The 26673-nt window shown below is 40.2% G+C and overlaps 1 protein-coding gene across 6 annotated transcripts in view; it reads right to left on the minus strand.

Annotated features, from left to right (window-relative positions):
* Positions 1 to 26673, minus strand: part of CELF2 (CUGBP Elav-like family member 2) — an 840440-nt gene that overhangs the window by 413883 nt on the left and 399884 nt on the right. For all 6 annotated transcript variants that reach the window (XM_071210067.1, XM_071210072.1, XM_071210074.1 and 3 more), the window contains one exon: positions 2018 to 2053. In XM_071210067.1, the coding sequence (XP_071066168.1) occupies positions 2018 to 2053 (36 nt within the window). The remainder of the gene's footprint in view (positions 1 to 2017; positions 2054 to 26673) is intronic.

Genomic DNA, 26673 nt, shown 5'->3' on the forward strand with positions numbered 1-26673 from the left:
CATAAGTATTCTTTTATGGCTAAAAGGATAAAATACACTAAGTGTCATCTTCCACTCCTTAGCCAACAAACAAACAAAAAAGGATGCTTGTCCTAAATAGCATCGAGATATTCCAGGCTCATTTGCACTTTTCTAGTGACAGGCTGAAGAAATGTAAAAAAGGCTGCAACGGATTGACTCCTACAAGATGGTACAAGCAAACGAATAAATGCTAGCTAAAGAATTCTGGACATCAAGAGACGGGTTCATCATTGAATAATTACATTATCTCTTGTTAACGTGAGGAAGGGAAATAATTTTCAAAGGATATGTCCCAACATACTCTGGAAAGAGTCAAAAGAATACCTTAGGTTACAGCAGAAGTGTGATTGAGAAATAACAGACAAATTATTTCTCACTTCTTTGCTGCCAAGATCACAATGACGGCAAATTACAGTTAAGGTTGGCATGCCATTTATTCTCAACATGGTTTGACAGTAGGGTAACAAAAATCCATGGGAAAAAGAAAGAAAGCTCATTACCAAAATGCCTTCCGCCACATTCAAGGAAAAAGCAGACTCTCCCTGGAGTAATGAACCAAATACAACAAGAGTGGAGATTCCCTGTTGCTGCTTGGTATTCACAACAAAGTACCACTAAACAGAATTCCGGGTGCCACACCCAAGCTCTCAGACTTCAGCATAATTGTCATCTGTGTGATTACAGCCCTGTGAGTCTCATCTGACAATACGCGGGTGGTCTGTCTTCTCCTTCGCCCATCTATCAAAGTTTGGAAGTCACTCCTCATGCCATTATTTCAGGATTAGTGTCTGTACCCCAAATGCAGGCAGATTCGCCACTCTCTGCCTCCCTGCAAATGGCTGGATACTTAAGAGTTTCACCGGGACTTTTTGCCAGGTTAAAGCACAACGACAAACAAACCCCAGGATGTGTTAACCAGAACACACGTCTAGTTTTAACCTTGTGAAACTGTCTCCAATTGAAATATTTTGGGGGGACATTAGCCAAAGAATGAAACACACAATACTTTAAATATTTGGATCACAGTAAACAGTTTTTTGCCAATATTAATCATGATCCCACACGCAAAATTTTTCTATCCTTAAACAATTACAACAAAACACCAAATGTGCTTATCTCCATTAACAGCTGGTTCCAATAGGCACTTTCCACCTCTTCCCTGGTGCTGTGCATTCTCACATTCTGTTTTGCCCTTCTGCTTCCTGGTCTTAAAATTACCTTGGCTTCCATTCCCAAACCATTCCCAGGCAGTACCCAGTGACATATGAATTCATTCATAGTTACACCACACCTTCTAGGACTAAACCATGATACTGGGTGCTCTAAGTGGTGCCCACTAAAATTCCTCTTAAAATAGCGCCATCCTTCCTTTTTTCTACTAACTAGTGACAGTCCTTCTTGATGGTTATTTGTCAATAATTTCCATCCTGTTACTCATATTGCCTTTTATAGCAGGCTTAGCTATCGATTCTTTTCCTGTTGAGATTATATTACTAGGTAATTACTGCAATGATGACAAGAATTCCAAAACATGTTTATTTTATCATCAAAACTAAGCTGTATGTTCTTTATGGGAAGTGCAGGCTTCTTTCATAAATCTATAAATAGTTAAACACAACAACAAGGGATAAATTCAAAAACTATTCAATGTGTCATTGGATTGCCATTTCCGTGAGTATAACACAGAGGCAGGGTCTTGATGATTTCTGGGGAGAATACAGTTCATATATACATCTTCAAGTGTAGGAGGTAACTTCAAGGGACAGAGAATGACTTTTCTGAGTTGCATATGAAAACTAGCCTTATTTCACCTTGGTCGCATCACTTCTATGTGACACATACACAATCTTCTTTTGCATTTACAGAGTGAAATAGAAGGTCTTAAAATCTAATGCAAAGAAGAGAGAAAGAGAAAGACCCTTTCAAGAGGCCAGACACACTTCTTCCAGGGTGCAATGAAACTCATGCACAGAATAAGCCAAACCAGCTTACTCACCTTGGTAGACTTCCAGCTAATTCTGTGGCAGTCTCTCTGTAGGAGAAAAAAAGAGGATAATTATGAAAAGTTTCTTCTGGTAAATTATAAAAATTTCTTTAATATGATACCCCATAATATAATGCACCAAGATATTCTGGTATTATGTGAGTGAAGATGAAACTGTTTATGTGGCTGTTCAGAAATTTAAAATGACTAACCACATTTCTTATGAATTTCCATAAACATTTGAGTGGCTATTTTCACAGTAAATTTTACTCACATATAAAATATCTGGCTCTGCTTTCTGCTAATAGAACCTGAGTTTAAAATATTAAAATGAGAAAAAAAATACAACATACAGAAAGAAAACACCATTTAGGTATTTGCTAATTAAACAGACCACCTGTATTTGTTTTCCAAGAATCATGTAGGAACACATTCTTTTGAGGGTATTTCTGTGTGTCAGTGATCTTTATCACCTGAGGTTTGTGAAGGGACAAGTCCAACATAAATTCCAAATTCTTTTAGTAGTAAGTTGCTGTTTTTCATTTCTTTAGTATAATGCTCAGCCAGTCGGGCTTGCGGAAGGCAGATGCTATGATCATTCAAATGGCAGAAAAGAAATGTCTTATATATCAACGTGATCTAGAACACATTAAAATAAAAGGCCAGAAACAAACTTCCCCACAAAGTTAAGGCCACTCTTTCTTAATTGCAATATCCTGTCTTTCAGTCAGAAATTGAGGTATGGAAGGTAGGGAGCTGGAAGAGGAGGCGGAGGCTTTATGTTAAAATATTTAGAAAGTGGAGGAGGGCTCAACTTTAGGCTGAGAAATGAAAGTGTAATTCTTAGAAAGAGTGGTGCATAATCTTGTTAGGGTCATAACCTCTTTATAGAGAATCTCATGAAAGATCTGAACATCCCACGCAGAAAAAAATTGTAAGAATATACTTATTGTTATGGGTTGAAACGTATGCCCCCAAAAGATATGTGGAAGTCCTGACCCCCACTACCTCTGAAGGTGACCTTATGCGGATAGAAGGTCTCTGCAGATAGAGTCGGGTCAGTTAAAATGAGATCACACTGGAAGAGGGTGTGGCTTTAATTTAATATGATTTGTGACCTTAAAAGAAAGGGAGAAGGGGAGCAGATGTAGCTCAGTGGTTGAGCGCCTGCTTCCCATGTACGAGGTCCTGGGTGCAATCCTTGGTGCCTTCTGAAAAAGAAAAAGGAAGGGAGAAGAGTCACAGAGAGGAGCCAGCCAGGTGACGACAGATGCAGAGATTGAAGTGCTGCAGCTCTAAGTCAAGGTACCCCAAGGACTGCCAGGAAATCACCAGATGCTAGGAAAAGGCCAGGAAGATTTCACAGGAAGTATGACCTTGCTGACACCTTGATGTCTGACCTCCAGACTCCAAAACCCAAAACTGTGAGACAATAAATTCCTGCTGTTCTAGAATGTCGAGTTGGTGGCATATTGTGACGGCAGGCCCAGGTGGTGCCTGGACCTCTGAAAGCTAATTTGTCAACCCCAGGTTGAGAACCTCAGCCTCGAGCAAACATTTCTGGACTCATCTTGACCACCCAGAAAAGGGATTTCCCCTCATGTGCCTCCCCTGATCCTCCCAGCGTCTAGAACTCCCTCCCTCTATTTATTGGCTGTGACAGGACCCAGGCACTTCAGAGAACTGCCGGTACCATAGAACTATTGCTTCCTTTGAAACATTAATGATCCTAAGTTTAGCTTCCCATGGACATGTCCTTTCCTAAGTAATCACACATTGAACCTTTGCCTTGGATAGCTGTAGAAATTGGCTTTTTGGAGAGTTTCCATTCAGCAAAACCACAGCTGAAAGTAACTACACTCTAGAATGTTTCACACATATTCATTTCTTCTAAGATTTAGTGCCTATAAAAGAAATTTCTCTTTCCAAATAGAATCTGGAACTGGGGGTTCCCAGCCAAGAAGTACCCCCTCCCTGCTTTCCTTTGGTTCCTCTGTAATACCTTTCAAAACAGAAATATCTTTTAACTGTTTATTATTTATTATTCATGCCCTTGAGATCAACATATATTAGGAATCAATACATATTTGTTCAATTTATCAGAAATGAATTAATACGCTTTTCTGATCTTGTTGCTCTGAAGAGCACGCTTGAACATGGTAGCAGTAGCATCCCAGGGTCAAACTGCAATGAATTTTTCTTGTTCCTAATTTTATAACCCTTTATTTTTGCTCTCCAGGTTACACCTGTTTTAATATTACGAGTCCCACAGTATCTTTTAAAACCAGGCCTGCATACATCCTAACAAATCTATTTAAATCACAGTAGAGCAGCTGGTTCAACCTCCACACTCTACTGCCATTCGGGGCCAGAGAATTCTTTATGGCAGGGGCTGTCCTATGCATTGCAGGATGTGTAGCAGCAACCCTGGTCCCTCCCCACTAAATGCCAGCAGCAACTACCCTCAAATCGAGACTATTGATAAATAACCCCTGGGGGCAAAATTGCAAACAAGCAATAGAAGTATCTGTCAAAACCTCCATTTTAAGTGCTTGCTCAATTCACCAACGTTCTCCAATCCCATGGAGAAACATGGCGATTGAGTCCCCTAAAGAACGCCTGCCCCACTTTGGAGCCCACCACCAAAGTATGCATGCTTACCAGGTGTGGCAGTTTGAGATTGTTTATGAATTCCAAAAGGAGATATTATGTTTGTAAACTGATCTGTTCCTCTGGGCATATAACCCTTTGATTGTCTTTGATTCAGCTGAGACACTGATTAAATTATGTTAAATTAGGGCTTTGATTCAGCCATGTCATTACAGTGTGTCTAGCATCGAGTCCTGTCCCCCCTTAGTGGGCTTATAAAAACAGACTCTTACACAGGAATAGATACACAGAGAAGAGCAAAGAGGAAGAGAGTTGGGACATTAGACATGGCAGAGGTCCCAGGAAGAGAGATGGGCCTGATGGTCTACAGCTGACCTTGTGAAGAGACCACAGCAGCTGAGCCTGGCAAGAAATGAGCCCCAGGGAGAGAGATGAGCCTTATGCCAGTCTGCAGCTGAGAAAGGAAGAAGTTGGGATCATTGAGTATTAAGAGAAAACAGGAAGGCTAACCCTAACAGATGTCACCCGCTATCTTGTGTCAGCATGTGGCAACAGACTTTGGGTGAGAAAGTAACTCTTATGGTACCTTAAGTTGGACTCTTTAGGGTCTTGTGACTGTAAGCTTCCACCCAAATAAATACCCTTTATAAAAGCCAACGGAGTTCTGGTACTTTGCATCAATTCCATTTTTGGCTAATACACCAGGAGTAGATTGTGTTTTATCCCCAACCTGCTTCTGGTAACAGCATTTATTATAAATTTGTAATTTAATTAAGCACACGTAAAACTGATGTAACATGAATGAGGAAAAGTTCTTTTTTTCTATGAAAACTAAGTTGAATACTTTGAAAAGATTAAAAAAGACAGGTAGCTAAAAAAAACTGCCGTGGAATTAGGTCTATGGGCAAGGTGACTGTAAATATTGTGGGGAAAACACATGGGTATTCTTGTACCACTTAAAAAAATGAACTAGACATTTCTAGATGGGTATATGATAAATGTGATTTCTGCAAAAAGACAATGCAGACTCTACCAGACCCACACACTCAAAGAAAAGGAACTGGCCCTATTTTTATAGCAAAAGACAGATGCTGGGGCAAAAAAACCTGTATTCTCCATATATTAAGTACAAGCAGGGGAAAATTGTGCTTTATACACCCATGTACTCAAAAATTAACATTAGATTTACAGACATTCCTTGATAGGAAAAATAATTTTTGGTGAACATGAATAAAGGGATGAACTCAGTTTAAATTATAAGGTGTTACCTAAAAACCTGATGATGCTGTTGGGCTTCTAAGATAAACAAAATATATACAGAGAAAAAAATCATTATCTGCAGCACTGCAACTAAGACCCATAAAACAATTGTCATTTTTATATCAGCAAATCAGTTAATGCTAGAGCTTTCAAAACTCGGGCATGTTCATTTCTACCAGTTTACTATGGCTAATGAATACTCTGAATTATTCACATTTTTTGTCTGAATATATACCTCTTGTAAATAAACCCTTGAAGAAAATAAATTTAGCCGAGTGTGCTATGCTCCTTCACCACCCAATTGAGAGAAGTTAAAGGAGACACAAAGACCACATTTTCTCATTGAACTTTTTATAGGTCACAATGTCCATTAGTAGCATTGCTTCTTAAGGACCTGTCAACTTCATCATTGACTAATATTTATCCATCCAACAAATTCACTAAGCACTTAGTATATATTCAGCACAGATAGTACTGGGAGCTTTGAGAGGCATCAAGATGAATTCAATCCTGATTCTTCTTTCAAGTGTTAAGACTCCAGTAAAGGATGTTACATAAAGTACACAGTGATGGACATTCTTAATTTTTACACTGTTGAAATCTCTTCCAAGTCAGACCATGTCTTATCCAAAATTTGAATACTTGGTGCCTGGCACACACCAGGCATTCAGTAAACATAAGTGTAATAGAACCATTAACCATTTTTTACTTGCAGGTAATTCTAGCTTCTTAACTTCATTTAAAAAATGCCTATTGTAGGTATAGCAGTATTCTAGGTTTAATTGTACTAATTTTCCTTCCTTAGTTATCATTCCCCAAGATAATCTGATTTCAAGAAGAGAGCTGGATGCTTAAAACTGAACGAAAACAATGATGAAAAAAAAAAAAAAGATAAGGCAAAATTATTTTCCAAGAAAGAGGATTGTCCTAGGAGCTAAGAAGTAGATGGAATGAGGGAGGGTGTGTATTTATGATAGGTTGCATATCCTTGGGTAACTCACTCTTTTTACCTTTTGGGTTTCTATGTTCCAGAATGTAATAATAAAGCTGCCTTTTGATTGGGATTGCTGGATGGGGTCGTCCATTTGGACCAATTGGAAAGCTCTCTGCAAATGTGAAGTTGTGCTATAAATTCAATTTTATCACATGCAGAAAACAAAAAACAAAAAAGAGAAGAGACAAGTGCCTTTCAAAAGCAGACAGATGCCCCATGTACATTACACCATCTTACAGATTATTTAGCATTCCTTAAAATAGATTTAATATTAAATATGTAGAACATTTGCCAATGCACAGTGTGCAGCTTTTATCAGCTGTCTAAAATAATGCTCTTCTTCATCATCGCCTGCCCTTCCCCATTCCTGAACTCTGCAAACAGTTCTTTTTTTAGGAAGTATTGAAGCAAGAGCACACCATCTATTTCTGTACAGCTTGCCAGTTTCCAAAATTAGCTGACAACTATAAAACAGGGGACATGAGCTCTCATGCTAATTGTGTGTCAGCATGATAAATATTTTTAAGACCTGGGATGTTTCTTGACTCTTTCCAAAAGCACAAAGGTTTTATTTAATGTTAAAATACATTTTATTTTTATTGCCTGTCCTGCATCTGATTTAATGTTCTGGTTGCAGAAGGAGTGCGGTTTTCTTTATTTTAATTAAGAGTGAAAGTATTACAGTCAAGCAGACAGTTTTCTATTTTTTTCCTCACCCAACTTGGGGCAAATTTAAAGTTGGGCCTTTTTCCAAATAATACATAGAAAGTGGATTAGCTTAAAGGAATCATTACAGATACATATATTAATTCAGGACAGGTGACTTTTTTCTTTTATGGTGAATTTTATCTCTGGGAAATCCAAAATACCATAGAGATTAAATCATCTTTTCTAAAAAAAAAAAATAACCATAGATTACTATTCCTTCATTATTCCAACTCTCTCCCTGAATTTTTGTCTTTACGTTCTTTTTATTTTGGAACTCCTTCATTGCTTTTCTAACTCTTTTATGTCTCTTCCTTAATATTTACTCATATGATTAAAATATCAAATTGTATGTGTCTGTGTATATGAACACAATCAATTATTCTCCCATGGTGAAAGGCACACACATATACACACACACCTAATAGCTCATATTAATTGGGTTCTTATTTAATACCAGCCACAATTCTATGTCATGGACATGCATTTGTTTATTTTAGCCTTATAAAAATCTCATGGAATAGGTACTATTATTAAATCAAGACAGAGATGAGGAAAAAGAGACACAGAAATGCCCAGCCACATCCCAAGGTCTTGCATCTAGGAGAGGCAGAGTTGGGATTTGAAGTGAGTCTTTCTGGCTCCTGAGCCCATGCCATAATCACCATTTATACTGCTAATCAGTAAATACAAGCTACAGCTACTTTATATATATCATACGTGCAACCATTCATTCTGGGATCTGGGCTACAGGCAGTGAACAAACCCAGGGTGCCACTATGGAACTTTACATTCTAGAAGGGGAAGACAGATGATAAAGAAACAAGCAAATAAATATTTATTATCACCTGACATGGTGAATGTGCTGAAGAAGAATGAAGCCATGCGGAAGAATGGGTAGAGAGAGCAACAGAGGGATGGAAGATTTTATATAGGGCAATGTAGGAAGGGTTCCCTATAAAATGACCAAGTGCTTAAGTGGATGCATTAAACACTTAAAAGCACCCTCACCTAGTTTCTGATGCCTGCTTCTCTCCTTTGCACGATTCTATTTCCTTGTTTTTCTTTGCAGAGAATATTCATGCAATACCTGCTGCACAATAGGCAGACAGATCTAGGTGCAGCTAGAGTTTAAAGAACAGAACTGGCGGTCTGGATCAGGATATCCAAAATGCTGACAAACTAAAAGGGGAGACGAGACCCGTCCACAAACTCACCAAGTCACTCAGAAAACTGAAGGTTTGGACAAGAGGTACTTAACGATAATCTAGAGGCCAGTCTCTCAGACCCGCTCCTGGGCAGAAGTGAAGGAAACGTTAGCCAGCAGTATTCACAGAAGTGGCCTGGCCTCCAGACCCACTTCACAAGAGACACCACTCTAAGTTCCTTCCCTTAGACAGAATTCAGGAATTAACTCTTTCCGAACTCTCAGTTGGAAAAGCAACGTCTGCAAGGTAGACGTTCTCTTTAAACCACGCTGGATGCTTTGGTCAGGAACTGACACACCCCACGGCAAGCTGTCCATCCACTGGCACCCTCAGTAAATACTTGGCACTGTGCTGCAGGTTGTTCGAAACCAAGGTTTTGTATCTGGTCGGAGGCAGACACGCAATCTGAGTTGTCAGACATGGTGCTGTAGTTAAGATTGCTTTTCTTAGCTGAGGTCAACACAGACTATCCTGTACGGCCTCCTTCTGACCAGTTTTCATTTTCATTTTGGGAACTCCTAATTAGCGTCCTTGCTACAATTTTTTTGGTGCAAGATTCAATTGTGTTGGTATTCCTCCTGTCAAACAGCCATGGACGTGTGCCCGTCTCTGTGTCCTTGTGCTCAAGTGTCTTGAAAATAAAATTGCTGAAGGTGTCTCTTAATCAACTGCAAGTGAGTCCAGCTGGCCCTGCCTGCCATCTGTAAGGGAGGCCTCTGTTCCAATGGCACTGCTGTCCCTCCATCATTTCGAGATGGTGTGCAAGGCTTTTGTTTTGTTTTCTTTTCAGAACTATCAACTTGATACTTGGTGCAAGAGTCTACCTATGAGGAGACCTGTCTTTGACACCACATTAGAAGGCAGAAGTCTTGATGCACACTTGGGTTTACCTATTAATCATCAAACTCTTTATGCTCTGTGATTCCATCAGTTATATCATATAATCCACTAAGTAGTCGGTAGACCATTAGCAACAATTCCTGCTCATTAAAACTCACGCATTTAGACTTTTGTAATGGCAAACGTAACCAGCCCTGGAGGACAATCATTGAGCCCAAAAATGGCACATTTGGCTTCATTTACCAACTTCTACATTCCGAGAAAGAAAGAAAAAGAAAAAGAAAAACCAGACAATGCACATGTAAGATTTTCTGTGTTTCTGAAGCTTTGTTAACAAAATGACGTCTCTCAAAGGAGCAAAAAGGATCTATTTTCTTCAACTACTACGTTTCTGCAAGGGGCAGGGTTATCAATTTATTAAAAGACCCCTAAATTTAATATCATTGAATTACTGTGCTCTAAAGTGTTCTACATTTTTTAAGTGGAGTTCTTAAGGGGGATAGACTAAAAATTATTACTGCACTTTTTTCCTTGATAAACCCATTTATAAGGATGCCCAAGTTGCAATAATGCCTTTTCCTCTTAGTTCCCAGGGACATATTACCAAAAAGTCCCCCTAATTAGTGAAAATCATCCCTACTCATGAAAATTTCTAGACAAAGAGGGATATTACACATACCAGCCTACATTATGATGTTTGATTAATGGCCTAATCCATTAACCATCAAGTATGCGTATTGAAACCATAGAAATTTATTAATCTGTTTAGCAGATAGCTCTACAACTCCTACCATGGGCCTGCACTCTGTGCGGTGGATTGAGCCTTGGGCTAAATAAACGTGGCCCCTTCTCTCATGTAGTTGACCATCTAGCAGGGATGACATAGTAACAAAGCCTTACACGGGCTGCATCATTCTACATAGGGGGGTGAGATGTTATTCACCCCTAACCCATCGATCCCCTTCTGGGGAGGGCGAGAAAGGAGTCTTAGGGAAGACAAATCCAGGGAGACGCCATTAGCATACCAATGCCAAATTTATGGGTGACAAAGCAGATGATCTTACTGAGGAAGGCTCATTTGTCATATGGAAGCCCCCCTTTCCAAGAATCTAAAAGACCAACACTCTGCCTTCAGGGAGGGGCACTTTCCAGGATGGAGGGTGTTTTGCGGGAGGGCAGAGGGCGTAAGACGGTGGAGGACTGCGGGGAAAGGAGGAAGGAGGGACGGCTCGCTGGAGAACGGAGGGGGCTTGTGACGGACGTGGAATAAGTGGCAGGAGGTGACCCCAGGACGCAACGAAGGGCTCTGATGAGAACCACACAGGCCTGGGTGACCCCACTCCTGGACTCCTGCTGTGTTCTAAGAGTCTATTCTTGCTTCCGGCTACAGACGCCAGGTGCAGGCCCCACCAGGGACTGAAGGAGGTGACCTGCAGTCAGGAGACGGGCCGAGTCGAAGACGCCGAGTATTTTCCTCGTATTATTTTTATTTTTTCCTTCCAAGAAAAATGCATCAGAAGTTGTGTCAAAACTGACCCTGGTTGTCGAGTTGAAAACTCTCAGCCGCCATCCCCGGATGTGGAAAAGACGCACAAGTTGTTCTGACGCCATTTGGGGGAGCTTGGGTGTTTTAAGAACGGTGGCTGTACACATGTAATAAAACCGCTCTTTCTCCTGAATGTAAAGAACCCACTTCTCTTCTCCAACAGTGTACACATTTTTTTAAAAAATCTACCTTTATCGCGCCCTCAGAGAGCAACCGGAAGACTCTACGACCTCATTGCACAGCAGTGTCGCGGGGCGCCGAGAAGGGCTGCAGGTTGCCGTAAAGCAGTCTGCTCAGGGGTCCGCGCTGGGGCCTGACGACCTCAAGGCAGAATCCTGGATTAGGTCCAAGCACAGAGGGAGGAGCAAGGACAATTTTTTTCTATTCTAGGGACAGTTTCGCCCTTCTTAAATGTGCCCGTTGGAAATCTCTCTCCTCTGAGAACTAGCCCCCGAGGAGTCATTAATGCTAGTTTCTCTCCTTCCCATGTTCCAGGTTGCTTGTTTGACCCTGCTGCGTAAATTAAACGTGGCATTCATCATTACCTCTGCGAATTCAAGTTTGTGTATTCAACCAAGGTGGGTCATGCCCAAATCTCTCATTTAACCATCTCCAACGGCTCCTTTTTGCGGCAACGCACGTTTTGTGCTAACCCCAGATGAAATCAACACATTCACCGATGGCAGTTAGAGCTCTACAATCGCTAAAAAAAATAAAATCAACAGAGCTAAATTATAGATAACAGAATATTCATAAAACTATACCTCATCTCATGAATGTGGTTGCAGTGTTTGTATGCCAGGATTTCGTTAGCCATTGGTGATATTCAGCATATTGCAATTGAGTGCAATTATAGTTAGCTATAATTAAGAACAATTACAGCTTTTATTTCTCTACTTGTTCTTTAAAAGCACATTTGTAATAAAACTTTTTTTAAAAGGTGAAGAATATAATTATACATCCTTATAACGTCTCAAATAATTAGTTTGACTAAAGTTTCTTCTGGAACAATTTTCATTTTAACTGTCAGATCTGCCATTTATAGTCAATGGAACATACTTAAAAAAAAATTCCATCATTAACCTTTTTCACCCCATATAGCTGTATATGAATTATTGGTACAAATTGAAGGTTTGAGTATTTAAATCTCCAGGGCCTGTTGCAAGTTATACAAATTTTTTTTCCCATTTTAGTTGTGTGTATGTATAGTTTAATTTAAAAAAAGAGAAAAGCTATTTTTGTGGAGTATGTTATGGTTTCTTGCTCAAGAGTTATGGGGAAAAATTGCTTGTTAGAAAGGTAGGTTCTCTACTTGGTATATTACAAAACCCTGCCTCTTTGTTCATGTAAATTTTATTTACTGCATATTTAAGCAGTGTGTAGATATGCAGTGCCCAAACTGAGAAGTTTCTAGATTGTGACAAATCTCCCTCTCAGTTTAGTAACTCATGGAGCACACAGTCAATATCAGCTTAACAGGATGTGTTTGTGTTCCTAATTTGGAACAGTGCAATGCTACCTTCTCATAAATCTAGGCTCTTAATTTCACTTCGGTTTTTCACTGTTTGTCTCCCCTGCTAGCCTACAAACTCCATGAGTACAAGGACTTGCTTTGCCTTGTTTATTTCTATCACCAGCCTGCAGAACTGTGAGCGGCTGGTGCAAAAGTCCTCGATACACTAAATATGTTGAATGAATGAAGAAGGATCTTTTCAGGTCTTACCCATTTGTGTTGTAAAGAGTTGAAACTTTAATCAACTGAATGACTTTGAAGATGGAAGAAAATTAGGTAATACAACTCTGGAAATTAAGAACATTTCACAGCTTATCCAATTGAATTAGCAGTCCTGGGAAAGATACTGCTAGACAGAGTTTGTGCACTGTAGGAATGGAAGTTGACACAGATAACCTTTTAAGGTCCTTTACAAACTTGAGATGACCTAATTGCTTACCAAACTTTCATGCCAATGAACATAAGGCTAAAAAGGGTATATGCAGTTTTGTGGGGTGGATCACTAGCAATCTTATACTCAGGACAGACAATTCCTGTCAAATTCTAGTACATTGAGAAATTGCTGTTATCACAAAAATACACTCAATAGTCAAAAAGCAAATAGATTTGGATAGAATTTATATTATAAAGTTTTTCATAACAGCTACTGACAACTACGTACTGTATTTCAATAATTTTACTTAGCACTTTATACAAATTACCTCTTTTACTCTCCATTACAAGTTACATAGTTATCATGATGCCCGTTTTTCAGATGAGGAGACTGAGGCTCAGAAAAGTCAAATCAATATGAACCCAGGCCTGCCTGACTCTAAAATACACAGTTAAAACAACAACACAAAACAAGGTTAATCATGGTCAGAAGACACCACAAATGGGATGCCGGTTTGGGTGGATTTCCATTTATGACAATACGAAGGTCAGAAGGAGAAAACTAAGGGTCCAGGAAAAAAGTTTTGCTCCCAGGTTTACTTATAGATCTGTGCAGTTTTATCTGGCTTGTCTCTGAGGCATAGATACTTTCTATGAAAAAACGTGTGTTTGTATCCAGAGGAAGCATGGAGGTAGATGATATTTCAGCTTCCTGCTCTCAAGGTAAGGTATAGGGTTAAGAGTAGGTTACAACTACTTCTAGGTGTTCACCCTTGCTCCAAGGCACAAGAAGTCACTTACAAGGCAGAGCTGTCTATAGTGGAAACAATTTAGATGCCCATCAGTAGGGTAATGTCTAAATAGAAGTGGAAAATACCCACAGCACTTAGAAAGGATAAGTTCCCTTTCTACCTAAAGTGAATCGAAAAATGTACAACTAACAATTCAACAGTAGTGTTATTTGCATCGTTGGGCCACATGTGGTTCTTGGTTTTCTGTTTTGGAATGTGTTGTTGTAGGCTTCTCTTTTTGAAAATATGCCCTAGCACTTTATCAGTGATAATTGAATCCAAACATTGCACCCTTGGTACTAATGAGAGTAGAGGGTATCAGACAAGAATAAAAAGTTCCCTTTCATGGAGGCAGGAAGTGGCTGCTTCATAACAGACCAGCTGCCCCCTCGGGGTAAGGGGGAAGCATTCAGGCACCATCATCAGAACAAACAGGTCCTAAGTCAGCCTTTTGTTTCTCTCAAATGTGCTTTTTTTGGTGTGCATATATGCAATCATATTCTGGAATTTAAGAGGTAAAATTATTTTCATTTTCTTGCTACAAAAAATATTAGATGTCATTCATAAACAGGTTTTTTAAATGAATTTGCATCTGCTGAACCAATGCTGAAATAATTACAAATAAATTTGTCGATTTCTGGAAAAAAAAAGTGAATCGGATTTCGAGCTATGTGAGTGATGGGAGGAATCGGTGGCAGAATAATAGATTCAGTTTAACAATCTCCTGAAAACCGGGGCAGCGGCGGCGGGGGCCCCGCGGTGGCTCTCTGTGGCTGAACGCTGGACCCCCGCGCCACTGGGGGGCGCTGTCGGCGAAACGCGGAGCGCCCCCTGCAGGCGGCATCACCACGGGGGGCCACGCAGCGCCACCCTTCACTGGGGACCCGGGGGCAGCTTGGCGGGCCACAGAAGGGGTACCGGCCACCATCCAGGCCCACCCAAGAAGGGCAGCTGTGCCAAAACTCATTTCACTTGGTCAGGCTGCCTGGCTGTTATGCACACAGATAACTGAAATGTGTGGAAATCCAGTTTTTATATATCACAGTCATCTGTAGATGCCCTCTAAAAGTTCTTGGCGACTCTTTTTGTAAAGAATGCTCTCAAGGTCTTTATTTGGTTTAAAAATTTGCATTTTCATAAATTGAGTTTGCTTATTGGAAAGTTTCATAACCAAATTCTCAGCAGTAAGTTTTAAGAAAGTAAGGGGGTATTTCTATTCATAAAAAATAATTTCTAAATGGCAGATGTGGTCTGGGTTGTTTAATTCGTGATTCCCTTTTTCATCTAACATCCTGGGAGTGGATAGGTCAGTGGTTTACAAAATAGTGGACTGGAAGAACCCTGGTATCCTACAAATATCGCAGAGAAGTTGTAAAAGAAAAAAAGCAAATGGAACAATCTGACCCAAAATTCCAGGGGAAAGTGTTGCATCACATGCTGAGTATTCAGGGCCAGTCTTACTCAGATTAGGAAAACAGATAGGGGAACTTCAAGGACCCTATCACTTTCCCCTCACCACCTCCCAGAATTCTTCTCTGAGAGCTGAATTTCTCTCCTTCTCCTCTCTCTCATAGCTTCTTTACTGAGGTATAATTGACAGACAATAAACTGGATTTACTTTGTTTGATTTGGTAAGTTTTGGCTTATGTATACATCTGGAAAACATTGGCATAATCAAGAAAATGAACATAGCCACGAAGTTCAGAAGTTTCCTTCTCACCTTTTGTAAGGCTTTTTTCCCTTCCTTTCCATGTCCTCCAAGTAACCACTTATCTGCTTTTTGTCACTGTACATTACTCTGCATTTCCAAGAATTTTATATAAATACATTTATACGGTATGTGCTTTTTTTTTTTTGGAGGGGGGAGAGTCTGGCTTGTTTCACTCAACATAGTTATTTTGAGATGCCTTTGTGTTATATCCTATATCAATAGTTCATTCTTTTATATTGCTGAGTAGCAACATTCTGTTGTGCCCATATACCACAATTTGTTTATCTATTTCCTTGTTGACAGACATTTGGGTTGTTTCCAGTATTGGGCTATGACAAAGATATTCTGCACATTCATATACACATCTTTGTATGGAAATAAAATTTCTTTTCTCATAGGTAAACACCTGGGTGTGAAATGGTGGCATCGTATGGTAGATGTATATTTAACTTTAAAGAAAAAAAAAAACCTGCCAAACTATTTTCTAGAGTGAGTGTACAATTTGACTTTCCACTAGCAGTGTGTGAGAGTTCCAGTATTTCCACATTCACTTAGGATGGTTAATTTTTTAAAAATTGCAGCCATTTTAATAGGTATGTAGCAGTAGCTCATTATAGTTTTAATTTGCATTTCCCTAATGACTAATGATGTTAAGAATCTGTTCATGTGCTTCTTTGATATATCTTCTTCAGTAAAGTGCCTGTTCAAATCTTTTGTCCTGCCCTCCCCCAACACCCCTTTAAAATAGGTTGTTTGTTTTCATATTGGTGATCTTTGCAAGTTCCTTGTTTATTGTGGGTACTATTCAGTTATCAGATATATGATTTATGAATACTTTCTTCCAGGCTGTGGCTTGTCCTTTCATTCTTGTAATTGTGTCTTTTGAAGAGAAGAAAATTTTAAAAAATATTTTGGTATACGCCTATTTACCAATGTTTGGATCACTGTTTAGTATATAGAAATCCATTTTACTTTTGTATATTGATCTTGTATCCTGTCATCTTCTTAAACTCACATATTTGTTCTAGCTGCTATTTTGTCTCTTCCATCAAATTTTCTATATAGATAATCATGTTGCCTATGAATACAGTTTAACTTTTTTCCTAATATTGGCATCTTCCCCCTCACCCCCACCCCCAATAGAACTAGCTAAGACCTCCAACACAATGTTGATCTTGTTTCAGATCTTAGGGGAAACACATTCAGTCTTTCACCATTAACGTATTTGTCAGTGGTAGGGTTTTCATATATGCCCTTTATCGGCTTGAAGAAGGTCCTTTCTATTTCTTGTTTGTTGAGAGGTTTTATCCAAAACAGATACTGAAGTTTTTCCTATCTCTTGCTGCTTCTGTTAAGGTGATTATATGGCTTTTCTCTTTTAGTTTGTTAATATGGTGAGTTACAGTAATTGATTTTTGAACATTATATCAAACTTGCATTTCTGGCATAAGCTCCACATGTTCATGATGCATGTTCCTTTTTATATACTGTGGATTTAATTTGCTAAAATTTTGCTTAGATATTTTGCATCCATGTTCATGTGGGGTATTGACAGGCAGTTTTATTTTCTAGTAGTGTCTTTGTCTGGTTTTGGTATCAGTGCAATGCTGTCCTCATTAAATGAGTTGGGAAGTAATCCCTCTTTTTTAACTTTCTGGAAGAGTTTATATAGATTTGGTATTATTTCTTCCTTAAATATTTGGTAGAGCTTTCTAGGCTTGGAGTTTTCTTTGTGAGAAAGTTTAAATTTACACCTTTAATTTCTTATTAAGTATAGGGCTATTCAGTTTATCTATTTCTTCTCCAGTGAGCTTTAGTAAATTGTATCGTTTGAGGAATTGTCCATTTCATATTCAGGTTATCTATTTCTTCTTTAGTGAGCTTTGGTAATTTGTATCTTTCAAGGAATTGTCCATTTCATCTAAGTCAGGGGTCAGCCATAGTCTGAAGTCTAAGAATGGTTATTAAGGGTAGAAAAAAATGTGACAAAGACCACATGCTTCCCTCAAAGCAGAAAATATTGACTATCTGATCCTTTACAGGAAAAGTTCATTGATCCTCATCTAAGCTGTCTGATTTATTGGCATGAAGTTGTTCATAAAATTCCCTTATTATCCTCTGAATATCTGTGGGATCTATAATGATGCCATGTCTCTCATTCTTGAGTTTAGTAATCCACACCTTCTTTTTTCCTGATCAGTCTAACTAGAAGTTTAGTAATTTTATTGAACTTCTCAGAAAATCAGGTTTTGGTTCAATTTACTCTTTTGCTTCTCTGTTTTCTGTTCCACTCTGCTGGACTTCCTTTTGCACTGGGTGGTTCTCCTTATGGGGCATACTCTTTGCACATGGGGCTCCCCTACGTGGGGACACCCCTGTGTGGCACAGCACTCCTTGCATGCATGAGCACTGTGCATGGGCCAGCTCCACACAGGTTAAGGAGGCCCAGGGTTTGAACCGCGGACCTCCCATGTGGTAGGCGGACGCCCTATCTGTTGAGCCAAGTCTGCTTCCCTAATTTAATTCTTTTATTATCAGAGCACATACTTTGTATGACTTGAATACTTTCAAATTCACTGAGACCTGTTTTATGGTCCAGAGAATGGTTTGTCTTTGTGAATGTTCTACGTATACTTGAAAAGCATGTGCACTCTAATGTTGAGCGTAGTGTTCTACAGATGTCAGTTAGGTCAAACTGGTTCAAATGTCGTTCATATCTACGTTGTCCCTTTGAATTTCCTGATACTTGTTCTATCAATTATTGAGAAAAGAGTGTTGAAATCTCTATATTGTGGATTTGTTCTATTGTGGATTTGTCCTATCAGTTTTTGCTTCGTGTTCTAAAGATCTGGTATTAGATGCACACATGTTTAGGATTTCTACATTCTCTTGATAAATGTATGAATAGATCTCTTTATCATTATCAAATGACCCTCTTTATCCCTGGTAATATTCTTTGCTCTGAAGTCTTCTTGGTCTAATATTAATATAACCATTTCAACTTTCTTTTGATTAGTGCCAGCATGGTGTATCATTTTCCCTCCTTTTACTTTTAACCTCTCTATAGTTTTATTTTTTTATTTTTTTAATTATTTTTTTTAAAGATTTATTTTTATTTATTTAACTCCCCTCCCCTCCCCCGGTTGTCTGTTTTCTGTGTCTTTTTGCTGCGTCTTGTTTCTTTGTCCGCTTCTGTTGTCCTCAGCGGCACGGGACGTGTGGGCGGCGCCATTCCTCGGCAGGCTGCTCCCTCCTTCGCGCTGGGCGGCTCTCCTTATGGGTGCACTCCCTGCGCGTGGGGCTCCCCTATGCGGGGGACACCCCTGCGTGGCAGGGCACTCCTTGCGCGCATCAGCACTGCGCATGGGCCAGCTCCACACGGGTCAAGGAGGCCTGGGGCTTGAACCGCGGACCTCCCATGTGGTAGACGGACGCCCTAACCACTGGGCCAAAGTCCGTTTCCCCCCTCTCTATAGTTTTATATTTGAAGTACATTTTTTGCAGGCAGCATCTGTGTACTCCACCTGTCCCCCTGTGAATCTTGAGGACTGGCTGTCCTGCTGGTGGGAACAGGTTAGAGCCTCAGCCCTGTGTGAGCACCAGGTGCCCGCTAATCCTTTCGCCCGGCTCTCTCCCCACCCTCTGGGAGTTTTCTCACATGCTTGCTCTGATCCCTACTCAGCTGACTACTCAACAGGGACCCTGGGCAGACCGCTGGCATTTTCTCTCCGTGTAGCTCTCTCCTCTCTGGTGCTCAGTCCCGTGGATGCTAGCCACCATGGTCCGCTTGGACCCCCCAGCTCTGTCTCCTTGACTCTGGGGGTCCACCTGGCTTCCCCAAACCCCCCAGCCCTGCGCCATGTCCTGGAATCTCTCTCGAGGCGGTAAACTGGGTGATTGTAGGGCTCACTGCATGTTTCCCTTCTCTCAAGGATTGTTCTCTTTCATTGGCTGGTGTCTAGTACCCTGCAAATTCTTTTAAAAATACATTTAATAGATCTAATACATGAAATTACATATAATATCTTTATTTTTATTTTTTTAAAATTTTATTGACTTTGTAATAATATTACATTAAAAATATTGTATTATTTTTTCTGTATGTAAAATGTATGTAAAATATGTCGATGTATGTAAAATATGTGAGGTCCCATTCAACCCCACCCCCCCACCCCACCTCTCTTCCCCCCCCAGCAACACTCCCTCCCATCATCATGACATATCCATTGGATTTGGTAAGTACATCTTTGGGCACCTCTGCACCTCATAGTCAATGGTCCACATCATGGCCCATACTCTCCCCCATTCCATCCAGTGGGCCCTGTGAGGATATACAATGTCCGGTGATTGCCTCTGAAGCACCATCCAGGGCAGCTCCATGTCCCAAAGATGCCTCCACCTCTCATCTCTTCCTGCCTTTCCCCATACCCATCAGCCACCATGTCCACTTTTCCCAATCCAATGCCACCTCTTCTATGTGGACATTGGATTGGTTGTGTCCATTGCACCTCTAAGTCAAGAGGAGGCTCAGATTCCACATGGATGCTGGATGCAATCCTCCCACTTTCAGTTGTAATCTCTCTAGGCTCCATGGTGTGGTGGTTGTCCTTCTTCAACTCCATCTTAGCTGAGTGTGGTAAGTCCAATAAAACAGATTGTAGGTGCTGGAGTCTGTTGAGGCTCAGGACCTGGCTATCACATTGTCAGTCCAGAGATTCAGATCCCCTAAATATATCTTAAACCCCAACACTAACTGCACCTCCAGCACATTAGCATGAAAGTCTTATGAAGGGAGATCCCATCTGAGTCCAGATTCATCACACATAAACACCACATATAATATCTTTAAAAGTATATTTCAACAGTTTGCACTTTTCGTGTTTATTTCGGATAGGAGGGCAAATCCATGTGTGGAATGGAACCCTTGTGTTCCATCTTGGCTAGAAGTAGAAATTCCCCAGCTAAGTATTCTTGAACTGGAAAATTAAGCTTTTTACCTTGCAATTACAGTTACATTTAAAAATGTGTAGGGTGGGTAGCACGGTCAAATTCATAGCAAGATGATCAGATCTCTTTCTTAGAAAATTATCTTTACAGGGGCTAAGCTTTTGACCCACAAAGAACTTTAAGGGGCAGCAGGAAAATGCAGGCTCAGGAGTCCAATTGTCTTGGTTCTTCCTTTTATCAGCTGTGTGACCTTGGGCCCATTACCTGACCTTTGTGCCCCAATGTTCTTTGGTGAAATGTAGATAAATTTGGACCCTTGTGGGGATTTAATGAGCTAGCCCATGTAAACACCCTCGGCCCAGTGCGAGGTTCACAGTAACTAGCATTCAATTCTCCATCAGTGTTCACTACTTTTATTACTTCCCCTTCCCAATATTGCCTTGTGAACAATGTGGGGGCAGTTCTTTAAAAATACAGCTTTGAGTGTCTAAACAGGAAGGTATTTTCCAGTTTATAAACTGAAATTATGAGATCATATTAGATTTCCAGCAGATTCACCGTCAGTGGGAATTCAGCACAGGATAGCACGAGGGGACAGCTTGCCGTGCAGAATAAGTTTGGGAATTGGCTTAGTGTCTTTTAAAAAAATTATGCCTGACAGACTGCCTGCTTTTCATACTTTTTTTTTTCAGGTGGCACATTTTATAGTCGATAACACTAGATTACTCTTCCTTACCTTTACTGAGTTCAGACAAGTTATAAAAATAACCAGCTGCCTATACATCAGACCGATTGTGTGAATGGAAAGTTGGTGATATAAGCCAGGGACTGTGAAGTCTCCATGCCAGGAGAATTTTCACATTATCTTTTGAGCTTGTGTATCCATGGCTTGGATAAAGAGGATCCACTTTAGAACAATACCAGAAAAATCAAGTTACTCTTAGAATCTCACTGTGGGGTCAGGTTACTTACAATATGAAAGCTTAGCAATTTTCGGCATTACATTAAAACCATCATGTTGGTACTATTGAACTGGTCGGATGAGTCATCTTAGGAAATCCAGTAACATGTTACCAACTCTTACACGCAGACCCCAATTTCATTCTATTTGGCTCTTTATAATCCATTTTAAAGCTCACATTATACCTTCTCTTTGCTCTGCAAGTTTTGGCCTCTGGCCCAAAGTGGTAAACTTCTGAGATTACCTCCCAATTCTTTTTTTGTTGTTGTTTTTTTTTCTCTGAAATGAAAAGTCTATCCCCTGGACTATCTTTGCCCTTTGAGAATCAGGTTAAAAACATTTTTTCTTCCATGTGTCTTTAAGGTTCTGACCTCACGTTCATTACCGCTACAGCTAAGCCAGTCAGTGGGGTCCAAGAACATGCACAGATTTTAGGAACCGTATGAAACACTTTTCTTACCTTCCTAGTCTTAGTGTGCTTGGGGAAGCCCGGCCGCAGTTCCTGCAGCTTTGTACAACACCACGATGGCTCATACATCACTAGCCCTATAAACCTCGCCTTCTGCTCCTGCCTGACTCCTGGGTTTAAATTGTTTGCTCCCAACCTGGTCTCAGTTGATACGGCAACTGCAGAGCATCTGCGGTTGAATGGCCTGCGCAGTTAACGGTGGGAGACCTCAGATTTCATGACACTCCTACACTTTGAGGGCTCAAATAATTAGGAGCCTTCTGTATGTGTAATTGCTCCCAAGCCCCTCAGGAACTTGCTGTGTGGCCTTGAGCAAATAATTTACCCTCTCTTGTGTCTCTGTGTGAAATGCCCCGCATCTGTGAAATAAGAATTTGACTGACCTCCCCCACTGGGAATTGGGCTGGATTAATATGCTGCTGTGTTTAAAGGGCAGTTAATTCTAATCCTCGCTTCAAAGGAAAATGTGAGGATGTTCTGTTCTAATGCTATCTAGGAGGCCCAAGAGGAGCCAGTGTTAGAAAGAGAAAAAAAAAATCAAGAGAAAACAATCATAAAAAAGGAAGAACAAAAAATGGTAGTCACCCTTTCTCTGTCCTTGCTTGAAGTACTGTTTCTTCCAAGTGAGACCAAGGAATAAGCAGACCTAAGGCCCCCTGTAGAATTCTCTATGTACAGTTTCCTGGGTTTCCTTCCCCCAATAACAATAAGTATCATCTTCCTATGCTTTTTGTCTTCTCTATCACTGCACAATGCCTTCTTCCATAATGGATCGACCTTTACTAGGGAGATGGGCGATTTTTGGGCAAATCAGGGTCATACGTTCAGCCTGATGGTGGACACAGGAATGGTAGCTTTTCAAGCTCACTTTTCATCTCATCTGGCACAATGTGACCTTGTTTTACCATTACCTTATAAGGCAAGCAACAACAGTAAAAGACCATTAATGAGAGTGAATGGGGAACAGAATGGTTTCATAATTTGAAATTTCTATTTCCAGCCTGTTTGGTTCAAAGTCTTTTAAAAATGAATCCATTCACAGTGAATGAGCACAGCCTACATGAACACAAAAGCAGGACCTTCCCCTGGGGGGGGGGTGTGGGAGGATTTGAAGAGCTCGCATCCTGAACACCAGTGTGCTTGCCACAACATGAGGCCGAGATGATAAGGAGCTACAGATAGGGGCACGGGGGGTGCGGGAACCTGAGCAGCAGGAACTGGGGTTCCGGGCATCTACTTAGGCAAGTGATGTCAGGCAAGGGACTTGATGTCTGCATTCTCCAGGGAATCTTTCTGCTCTAACAGTCTCTGCCTCTGCCTCTAGAAATTACCCAGAAGCTGTTTGCATTTTTAATAATGCCGCGGTCTCCTCCTCTTTTCTTACTAATTGTGTCCAGAGTTCAAGAAAGCGACAACACCACCACCACCAACAACAACATATAGATGATGAAGTGTTTCTAATTATTTGGGTTCTAATGAAATAAAAGTATTACAGCAATCCATGGCTTCTCCCACTTGATGAACGACCTGTCTTAGACTACTACAAAGCCCTTTAAGGCAAACATATTTTTAAGAATCAGCCTTGCAAACAATACCACCCAAGAGGTACTAGTCATAAAGACCTTATATTTGTCTAGCTCTTAGTGATTTGTGTGCATTTTGTCATTTCATCCTCCCGACAATCCTGTGAAGATTGGAAGCCCCATACTAACAACCATATGCAGATGATGAAACAGGTTGAAAGTGGTTACCTAACTCTTCCAAGAGTACACAGGCAACAAGTGACAGAGCTGAGGTGAGGTCAGAGCTGATGTCACCTCACGGGGCGTTGCCTGGATTTCTAGCTAATGAGCACTGAAGTGGTACGTAGAGTGGTGGAATTTAATAGAGGCCTGAGGTCAGGTCTGGGTAGAAATACCAGCTCTACTTCTTAGAAGCTGTACACCTGAGCTGTAGTTTATTCATTCGATAAATGGGAAATATGATGCACATATCTCACGGTTGTGGTAGAAATTACATGAGCTAGTATGTGCAAGTACCTTGTACCATGCCTGGCACATGGAAGAAATTCAGTTAAGAGGCACCTATTATTTTTATTAAGGATGATACATAAATCTTTTGGATTCTGTTATGCCCAATTTAATATTTCCAATCCCAACAGCTACTCTCTCAATCCTGTTGAATTTATTCAATGGTAATAATTGGGACCGAGCATACCTTAACCTCCCTGGTTTTAGAGGATGGTATAGCAATACCTCTTTCATGGGGTCTGATTATCAGGGTTAATTAAATACTGCTTACTCACCAAGTGACCTGATTCGAATAAGGATTTCCATCAGAAAAGGTTAACAGCACAGTCCATTGCCAGTTGTTCACTTGGATACATGGCAAAAGCAGTATGAATAGTCCTAAACAGATAACCCGAAATTTATTTACATTTGTTCCTACTTAATATATGTATGTCTAATCCTCTGGAAGTAGTTTTAAACAGAAGAAAAAAGAAAATCACTCAGAAAGTTCAGCGTCCCCACTATCACTCTTCTTTGTAACCACTCCCTTCTCCCTCTCTTGTGTGCCACCTTTCAGACTGGTAGAGATAGCACCTGAAACCAGAGTAGAACCTTCCAGGAAACATTATACCTGTCGAGGCAGAGAGACACAGCATGCTTTGAAAGGAATTTTCCTTTGACCAATGGAAAAGAATAAACAAAACTGTGACCATGGTAACTCATCATTTAGAGTGGAAGCATCAATAAAATTACAAAGCAATATTTTTCAGAATCGGGTCAGAATGAATGAGTGAATTTTAGATTCTGCTTTTCAGTTTCTTCCTGGTATCCTCTAAAGCTCAGCCAGTCTTGAAAGTCGTCCTAGTATCATGCAGAGTGGCAGAGGGATATGCAGGACCATGTCCTCAAACTCTGAATATGTGGTTCTTCTCATACCTCGCTGACCTCGAGGTAGACAATTCACCCTTGGGCAACGCATATCTAAATACACAGCTTTCTGGAAATACCCCTTGTGATGGTTAATTTTCTGTGTCTGTGTGAGTAGGCTATGGTGTCCAGTTATTTAATCAAACACTAGTCTAGATGTTGCCATGGGGTTATTTTGGAGATGTGCTCAACATCTACAATCAGTTGACTTTAAGTCAAGGAGATTATACTTGCAGTGTGATTGGGCCTCATCCAATCAGCTGAAGTTCTTAAGAACTTCAGAACTGGGGTTCACTGGAAAATAAATTCCTCCTTAAGACCACAATGTCAAATCATGTCTGAGTTTACAGTCTGCCCTATGAATTTTGGACTTGTCAGCCCTCATGATCTCAGGAGCCAATTCCTTAAAATAAATCTCTTAATATATAATATGCCTGTTGGCTCTGCTTCTCTGAAGTATGCTTGACTAATGCATCACTGATTTTCATAAATTTGGATGATGCTTGTTTGGATGCTCTCTAATATGACTGAAGCTTGAAATGTCATTATTCTTACTCTCTTTGGCTATTGATATTACTCCCATTGAAATGGGAGAGGAAAATGCCATGGGAATTAATAACATTCCAAAGTCATTAAAATCTATCATTTGAGGTTTGGAAAAGGACCATCTCAGCATCACTTTGACCTCTATCTTTACATCTCAGGAATCTCTATATTTTTTATTTCAGGCTATACATTTACATTTACATTTAATCCATATTTGTGTAAGTCTCCTCTCTCTCTGACTTCCCCAAATTTATTATGCACAGGAAACACTGTACACTATCCAAGGAGTTATCATAGATTCCCAATGGGTTAGTCCCTTTTTCCCAGAATCAGAACTAGGGTTTTAAATAGCATTACCTTTGCCTCCACTAGCCATTGTCTGTGTACTTGGGGGATTCTTGCTGTTCCATTAGAGAATGTGGCAGAGCTCCTCGAGATGCAAACTCAATATTTTTTGGTTATTGTGTGAATCTCCACCAACGTGACAATGCCCCACGAACATTTGAATACATACATATACACATACATGTGCCTTATATGTATGCCCAAGTGAACCTCCTCCCATGTATCCCCCATCATTGACACCCCACACAAATGGTCAGAATTGTGCATCTAACTTTGGACAGCTAACTTGACCACACTCTTTTTTCAGTTACCTTCCTCTAGAGATAATTTCTTGGTCAGCAGGTACTTGGCTGATGGTGGGAGATCTTAACATCTGTACTCAAGCCAGGCTAGCTCTGAACATTTGTCAATTACTTTTATTAGAAAGCAAAGGTCAGCCCGGTGTGGTCCACAGACCACTGGAGGTATTTTGAAAGAAAACTTATTGCCTGGCTCTTGCACATTTCTGATTATCAGAAACTCTCTAGTTTTTCCAGAGTATGTACAAAACATCTTACTTTAATGAAGAAACCACTTACACTTGTTTTTGGAATGGCAGGATGGTTTAAAAAAAGTATTACCTGCAGTGATAAACACCAGCTTCTTTATCACTGTTTTGTACCATGCTGCCTAGAAAAGAAAAACCCCAGAGCCCCATAAGTAGAGTACAGTGTATGATTTCTTTGAACCTTCATTACATGTAGATTAACCCCTGCAAAATGCCTCTATCACATGGAATTACTGGGAAGAGGTGAAAACAACAAGAAAGCAAATCCATGGATTTCAGAGTGAAAATCCCTTAGGCTTAGTTTCTTCTCTGTTGGATCTACCCACAGTAACATCTTATATTAGAGGATTTTTAAGTTTCACAACCA

Source organism: Dasypus novemcinctus, chromosome 20 (assembly GCF_030445035.2).
Source record: "Dasypus novemcinctus isolate mDasNov1 chromosome 20, mDasNov1.1.hap2, whole genome shotgun sequence".
Classification (NCBI taxonomy): Eukaryota; Metazoa; Chordata; class Mammalia; order Cingulata; family Dasypodidae; genus Dasypus; species Dasypus novemcinctus.